The sequence below is a fragment of the Poecilia latipinna genome, unplaced genomic scaffold (assembly GCF_001443285.1).
Source record: "Poecilia latipinna isolate Pla-1442-1.1 unplaced genomic scaffold, P_latipinna-1.0 Scaffold3309, whole genome shotgun sequence".
In the NCBI taxonomy this organism is placed as follows: Eukaryota; Metazoa; Chordata; class Actinopteri; order Cyprinodontiformes; family Poeciliidae; genus Poecilia; species Poecilia latipinna.
The window spans coordinates 20,397-28,973 of NW_015115925.1; the positions used below are offsets into that span (position 1 = coordinate 20,397).

Genomic DNA, 8,577 nt, shown 5'->3' on the forward strand with positions numbered 1-8,577 from the left:
ATGGGGATTCAGAGCTGCCTGTTGCTCTGTCGTTTCTTATAAGTTGAGAAAATGGAGTAACACACAGACTGCGTCTCCCGTGTGCTCACACAAATGCTGTTTTTCAGCTTCATCATCGGCTGCTAACGGGTCTGGAACCCTGGTACCCGTTACACTTGCAGTTGTTATTTTTACTTTTTACCACAATTAAGAAACAAAAAGCAGAAAATAACCGACTGGAAGCTGCTGAAAACATGTTTCTAATAATAATAGTAATAATCTGTACAGAACTGAACTGTCAGAAATTTCCTCCCTCCTTTATTTTTGACATTCAGAGTTTGTGTAATGTGTTTACATCTCAAATGGAGGGAAATGGAGAGAAATTTACTCCAACATTATTGCAAACGTCTGTTTCAGAATAAAGCAAAGGGAATCAGAACCGGCAAGTAAAACTGTCTGTCCGCACCAGATAAACTGGATCTTATGTGAGGAAGGAGGTAGATGTAAAATGAGAGATTATTAAAAATAATATCCTTGTCATAATGTCAGAAAGTGAACCACTTTCCTCTCACATGGAGGGAAATATTTCAAGCCTTTACTTCTTGTAATTTTGGCCAATTTTAGGCAAAATCAAAACTCAGAGTATTATAACGTATTAATCTTATCAATAAAATTATAATTTATTAAACAGAAATGTCAGGCTTCTGAAAAGTAATCTGGAACAAAACTGTGGTTGTGGCTCATGAAGGAAACCAGCCTTCAAATAAAATGTTACATTTTTTAAAACGTTACCAAAACCTTTGATTTTTTTTTACTTGTTTAAATTTGTCTTTTGAAATCTAATCAATATGTGAATTCAGATTAAACACATTTTGAACACTGTATTGTGTTGTTTTCTTCATGTGAGAGAAATAAAGATAATAATTACTACAGTAAAGCTAAAACGCAGAACAGTTTAATACATATTTATTTACAAATGTAAATTTAATTCCTGCGTAATTATCAAGAGCTTAAAGAGTACACAAATATAAATAAATTAAAGTAAATGTAAACATTTTTGCTTTGAGTTGTTTACTTCATTTTGTTTGGTTATAATTACAGTTTTAACAGAAGTAAAGTCGATACGTTCAAAGTTAAAATGGAAACCTTCATGTTCCTCATTTTCATACCATGCAAATTAAAAGATATGTTTTAAAAACAAAACCTCGGGACATTTCATGTTTAGTTTTCCAAGTGACGTTTTTCTGAGAAATGAAGAGAGAAAGAGATAAACCAGAAGATCCGGTTTCTGATGAACCATTAAAGCGGATCATCGATGCTTCAACAGGGCCGGGAGATTAGAAACCCTTTCCACCTGATCTTCTATAATTAAACCTTTATTAATCTGAACCTCGACGTCTGACAAGAAAACCTAACGGAGGAAACAGAGCCAGGCTGAAACACCAAAACCAGAAGAAGATTCCGCTGCGCCGGATCACCTGCAAAACAACGTTGAACTGAAATGCTGAAAAAGTTTTTTTACCTGTTGGTGTGTCTCGCTGCCTTCAGCCTCGGATGTTTTGCGGTGTTTCTGTTTTTCACCGAGGACAGAAAATTATTTTCCATCTCAGCATTAAACAGAAAAACTAAACCAGAGGGATCAGAACCGACAGTCCGACCAAATGCGACTTCAGGAAGGTCTCTGGATCCGTGTCCCGACGTCCCTCCGAACCTCCGGGGAGTTCTGCATGTGGAGTTCAGAACCAACCGGACCCTGCAGGACGTCCGGAACCACGTCGGCCCGCTCCTTCAGCTGGGAGGCCGGTACCGACCCACCAGCTGCAGGGCGAAGCAAAAGGTTGGTAAATACATGCAGAATAATGAATTTAATTTAAATTATCTTTGAAACTTTTATATGTCGTCGGTGCAAAAATAAAATGAAAAGAATAAATGAATGAATATTTTAAATTAAAAAAACATCTGAAACTGAAACTTCAACTTGAAATGTTTGTTTTGAAGTAAAACGGCGCGAAGTTCATGAAATAATAAAGTTTTGATCCGTTTAATTAAAAACATTTCTAAATAAAAAAGTATATCTTTTAAAAATTCGAAATTTTATATTTACAGGGAAAAAGTTTTATTTCCTCTGACATTAAAGTCAGAATGATGAGAACTAAAGAAGAATGTGCTCTGAGATTTGAGAGATAGAAATTTGGCAACGATAAAAGAAAATGTATCCTCCAAAACACAAATGAACTCAGATGTTTAGAAATTTATTAGATTATGACCAAAAAAAGTCAGAAATGGACAGAGATTAAAGTTAAAACTGGTTATTGTAGAGGCATTTTTTGCCGCCAGGGGTCACTGTTTCATCCCTTCTACCTGATTTATTTATCTGAGAAAACAAAACATTTTGACATAAAAATGTGAAAAGTTCAAAGGTAGAAGGATGAAGTAAAACGTTCATAGTCAATATATTTATGTCTACATGTCATTAAACTGCACTTTTATTATGTGTTGAGTTTTAGATTTCTTTTCAGTGAGCCGTTCATTTAAAACAGGGAGTCTAAGTCGTTTTGGGTTGATCTCTGCTTCATCTCGCCTGGATGAAACAATGAGGTGATCAGCAGAACCCTGTAGAACCTCCAGACCCGAACGGTTTGGACCGGCCGGTTTTAATGTCTCTGCTCAGAACAGCTGATTCAAACGGTCCAGCCTGTTATAAAGTTCTGCTAATGAATGAACCGTCATTTGATTTGAAGTGAAACCCCACCGTCCTGCACAGACTGGACTTTAACGACCACAAGCTAGTGAACGGAAGCAGCTGGAAGTATCACGCTTATGAATTTAAATAAAACTTCACCATCAAAATTATGGTAAACATTTTGATACTTTTCTAGATGCTGAATGAACCGTCTGTGCTACATCAGACCAAGCTTCAATTTAAATCCTGTAATGACAGCTGGGTGACTCAGATAATTCTGCACAGATTCAGTATTTTATTTTACGTCCCTCCGTTAGGTGGCCGTCATCGTCCCGTTCAGAAACCGGTCTGAACACCTGAACCACTGGCTCTACTACCTCCATCCGGTCCTGATGCGTCAGCAGCTGGACTACGGTGTGTACGTCATCAACCAGGACGGAGACGGAGTCTACAACAAGGCCAAGCTGATGAACATCGGATTTAATGAATCACTGAAGGAATACGATTACAACTGTTTTGTCTTTTCGGATGTAGACCTGGTGCCTCTCGATGATAGGAACCTCTACAGATGTTTTGACCAACCCAGACATTTATCAGTGGCTGTAGATAAATTTAACTTCATCCTGCCCTACGCCACCCTCTTCGGCGGAGTCACAGCGTTGTCCAAACAGCAGTTCCTAAAAGTCAACGGCTTTTCAAACACGTTCTGGGGCTGGGGGGGTGAAGACGACGACATGTCGCAGCGGCTCTCTCACAGAGGGATGGTCATCTCCAGACCAGACTCCGTCACTGGAAGGTACAAGATGATTAAACATAGGAGAGATTCTCACAACGATCCAAACCCAAACAGAGAGCAGAAACTGAGAGAAACACGCCTTAACATGGACACAGATGGGATTAATTCTCTGAATTATTCCGTCAGGGAGATTAGGAAGGATTTATTGTTCACTTTTGTTACAGTAGATGTTCAGGCTACAGCAGGCTGATGTGGATCCAGATGTTTCTGTCTCAGGATTCGATCAAAGCAAAAGTCAACTTAAAACCAGGAGAACAAATAGTCCAACTGGTCAGTCCTGCAGTAAAAACATTTTGTAACATTTCAGTCCAAAGTGAAAATGATGCAGCAAGCATGTGGCGACAGTGGACAGAACAACCTCCATTAAACAGGTTGAAGCCTCCAGCAGAACCGGCTGGTGGATCAGAAAGATGGATCCACTTTATGAGCCAACAGAACTGGACCTACAACCAAACACTCTTCATGTTCAGACCAAAGTAAAACTGTTTTTATTTGATTGTCCTAAATTCAGCCATGATGTTTGTTTTATGTCTGATTGAGACTCTGAGCATCGAAACCTGGTTTTTAATCTAAATCATTCAGATTTTTTTATTCTGTAAACAGTTAGGGGAATAACTTTATTACATCAACAATGAGGGGTGATATGTAATGAAATGATTCATATTTATAAAGTCTTATAAAATGATATTGGTTACTAAGGTTATTTTTCATGTAAAAATAAATCTGATTGGAGGAAAAGCCTCATAAACATGATTTAAGTGAAAATGTGTCTTTATTCACATCCAGTCTCAAATGTTTCAGTAAAATTATTTAATATATCTTTGGCAGTTTCTGTAGTTTCCTCATAAAGTGGAGAACAGAGGAAGTGAGCTGGACTGTTGGCCTCGTCCTGAACGTGACGACTCCGTCTGATAGAGAGGCAGCGCTGAATGAAGCTGTCTGGGACGTTATAAACTCATTTAAAGATTATGAGTACATCTTGTCTGCTAAAAATGTGCAAAGATAACTAAAGTAAACAGAATCTGGTCAGAAAACGTTATAATTAAAGCTAAATTTGACTTCAATCATAATATTTCAACAGAAGGCGTAGAGACAGAAACATGTGCAGATCAGCTGTTTGCTGGAACATGTGAACAAGGATCAGTTCGTTTCACCTGGAAGTAAAATCCTGGTTTACAACAATGTGAGGAATTTGAATGAATGAACATGAAGAGACTCTTCACCGTCAGGCGGACTGAAGGTCCAGACGAGTCCGTCGGAGTAAAGAGAGGCTGGTTGGACCCGGAGAAATGTTGAGGTTCTGATCCGACAACAAACTGAAGATAGATGAACCTGAACCGTCTGTTCATGTCACTGGAAAAGCCCAGTGGAGCTGGTTCTATTGAGCACTGAGCCAGCAGGAGGTTTTCTAGAACCGGGTCGGGTCAAACAGAACCAGTAGGTCCAGTAAGCAGGGAAACCTCAGGCTGATTTACTGGGTCTGAAATGACCAGGGGGAACTTTAAGAAACTTCAATCACTTCTTAAAGGCGACAAATCCAGAGTTAATGTTTGATCCAAGTTTTTATTTTGACCTGTTTTGTAATTTTCTTACTTTTATGCAAATAAATTATTTTGTCTAAACTCTCCACAACTTTTAGTGTGACGTCATTTAGAAATATTAAGTCAGACATTCTGATCAGTTACTCAGCACTTGAAAGGCATTTTTACCAAATATTTTTTAAAAACCTGTTATCAATGCCCTGGATGACTTATTTAAAAACTCGTGGAAGTAGATCTACTCTCCTCCTCTGATCCTATAAGGTGTTTTTCAAAGCATTGTGTGTTTTAAATGTTGACCTTTTCCTTGATTGTATTTTTACTCTGAATATCTCCAAACCCACTGAATTCAAACTGATCCTCTGAACCATTTTCTAATTAAAGTATTTCTGCTGCTGTCTGTGGGCAGCAACTACTTACATTTACTTGAGTAACTTTTTTGAAAAATTGTACTTTCAGAAGCATTTTATTGTGCTGTACTTTTTACTTTTACTTGAGTAATTTTACTTTTTGAAGTGTTTCTACTCTTCTTGAGTAAAATCTCTGTATTTTCTATCTCTGAATGAAAAATAAACATATTTTAATAAAAAAAATCACCAGACACAGACACACCTGCAGTTTCTGTTAAAGTTTCATAAGTTTTTTATTGAAAGAAAATGTTAGTTACAGTGGAAGTTCAGGCTCCAGCAGGCTGATGTGGATCCAGATGTTCCACACCTGGATGATTGGACCAAAACAAAAGTCAGCTTATAAAACAGGGAGAATAAAACGGTATAGTCCAAGTTCATCAAATCAACAATGCAAGATCGGACTCGGTTGGTTATTTAAATTACCGAAGGCGTCGGCGTCCTGGTGTACTGGTGTGTTCGACGACCAGTTCATTTGTTCAAACTGGAAACGATGGCAGAAAGCACGTGGCGACAGTGGACAGGATCCACCTCCTTCAAACGGGCTGAAGCAGAACCGCTTCAGTGGTTCTGGTGGATCAGGAAGGCGGATCCACTTTATGAGAACTGGATCTTCCACCAAACTCTCATGTTCAGACCAACGTAGATCCGTTTTATTAGATTCTCCAACATTCATAACAATAACATGAAACTTTGTTGATTTATTAATGATTTAGACTTTTGTTGGATCTTTTATTGGTATAAATCCTGTTTTTAATAAAGTGAAGCTCAATAAGGTGATGGATTTTTAAGAATTAAATAAATTCCTAAAAATGTATTTAATTTGTAATAAATGTGATGTAAACGGAGATTTCAGTAATTTAATGTTTTTCATCATCTTACGTTTCTAAGGCTGTTTTTTCTGTGTAATCTGATGCATAAATATTGTATCAAGTCTATTTAGTTTTGTCAGATAATCATTGTGATGTATTTACCATTTATTTAACATTACAGTAGAAATTGTTCACATTCATTTTTAAATATTTAAAAGACACTTTACCAAACTGACCTTTTCAGGAACGACTCACTGAGATTAAAAATCTGGTTTTCAAGACAGACGTGGATGTTGGGTCTCAGAAACGAAAACAATGATCTTTATTCCTGGTTCCCTGTTTTCAGTAACATTAGTTTAATATACAGTTTGTAGCTTCAGTAGCTTCCTCATGAAATGGAGGCAGAGAGGAAGTACGTAGCTACCATCAAATCTGATTGGCTCACAGTGAAATCTAAGGGAAAGAAGAAAACCACATAAAAGAAAAATAAAAATATGAAAGATTTCATGGGGGAAATTCAACTAACTGAAACAAAAATACAGAGGTAAAGTAATTCAGTTTTTAATAAGGATATAATGTGTCACATAAGTATTAAAATAAATTCTAAACTTCACCTAAATCAGTTTTATTATGATTTTACTGGAAGATTAAAACAGATGTTAAATGTTTTCACACTACCGCCCTCTGGTGGTCTTAAAGTACCTGCACATATAAATACGTATGTTTAAAAATCACTAAAGAAGCAAACTTCATGTATTTTATTCCAATGGATTCTGTTAAAATTGTTTAATTTTTTGTGTTTTAGTAAAATGTTGTTAAATGATTCATGTTTTACTAAAACATGAAGTTAAATTTGAGCCATAAATGATAATTACTAACTCCATGTTAGAGCATAAACCATACGCAGCACAGGTCCAGTTAAAATACAAACAGGATTTTTAAGTCTTTACATGAAAATAACTTTATTTATAAGCCACAAACACCAAAACTCTGAAAAACATTTAAAAGCCACCAATGAACCTCACAGTTTATATAAAAATCAGGAGGATTAAGGAGATAAAGTTTTCCTTCAGGTCAGTCAGAGACCAACCGTTAGAAAGAAGCTCAGAGAGTTTAAGACTGTTTTTTGTTTGTTTGTTTTTTTATGAAAACAGTTCATATGCAGCCTGACCTGTATAAAGCTTCTGGGAGAACAGGAAGCTGTCATGATGGTGAACAGAGAAACAACTGAGGTTTCAGAAAAACAGGAAGGTGATTACAGTCAGGTGACTTACTGAAGGGCGGCAGAGCAAATGGCTTCGTTCTCACAGGTTCCCGGGTTGAATCCTGTTCCTTCCCTCAGAAACATCAACCAAGAGCAGATTGATGGAGTTACAGATTGATGGAGTTATGGATTGATGGAGGTACGGATTGATGGAGGCTGCGGTGTGGGCGACTTACAGGAAGATGCTGAAGGTACAAATAGGTGAGCAATAAGAACAAAGGAGGATGCTGAGCATAGATATATAAAACTGAACATAAATCTGTATATTTATGTTCAGTGGTTCTGGTTTTAAGGTTTCTGGGGAAAAACAAACAATTGGCCAATCAGCATCGCTGAGTTCAATGTTTTTGGCGACTGGAAATATTTTATCTACCATAGAAAATGACAGGAAGTTTGTATCACTGTGGCTCCTGATAATGGCGAACAAGGTTAGACTGAATTCTCCATCTTGTTTGACTAAACAGGATTTTGCAGCCGGCTGCTCAGCCACAGCTTCTCTGTTTTGCCACCTTTAGTTTCCATATTTCTCTGCTCTTTTCTGTTGTTTACTTCCTCTTTTCATCAGCCACCAACATTCATTTTTTGCTGACAATCAGTTCTGAACTTTGTGGTTTATTGACGGTTATGTTGCTGTGGTTAGCATCATGCTAATGCTGCTCTGGATAAATGTTTTATTTTATAAATTGCTAACAATGCTAAGGCTCCCATTGCCTTTCTAGTTCCTGCTGCTGTTATAATGTCGATGTCTGGTCGGTGCCGTGATGTTTGCGGGTCAGAGGGCCGTTCTGACAGACGAGGAGGAGCTGAAGTTCTGTTTGCTGACTCAGATCTTTGAACTGTCAGGTTTTTCTGAGTCCTGACTCAGATTGGATTACTTCCTGTTGAGGTTCCAGCAGGACAGCATTAAGTCCTCCTGATGTATGGGTTGTATATTTGATCCCGTTTCACTGCCACAGTGTTTCAGTTCTGTAGGCCTCTGCTGTCTGGCGTCTAGTCGATCAGAAAAGGTCAGTTTGATTGAATTTAACCTGCTGTTTGTTCAGAGTTTAACATTAGTTTGTTTTTTCACAGTTTCGGGTCTGAATCTGTCAGCTGTTG

General features: G+C 37.6%; 1 protein-coding gene across 1 annotated transcript; it reads left to right on the top strand.

Moving 5' to 3' along the window:
• The first annotated feature begins 1,265 nt into the window (after positions 1-1,265).
• On the top strand, positions 1,266-4,211 carry LOC106940657 (beta-1,4-galactosyltransferase 1-like). The gene is made up of 2 exons (XM_015023452.1): positions 1,266-1,816; positions 2,980-4,211. The coding sequence occupies exons 1-2, from the start codon at positions 1,481-1,483 to the stop codon at positions 3,646-3,648; spliced, it is 1,005 nt and encodes a 334-aa protein (XP_014878938.1). The 5' UTR covers positions 1,266-1,480; the 3' UTR covers positions 3,649-4,211.
• The last annotated feature ends 4,366 nt before the right edge of the window (positions 4,212-8,577 follow it).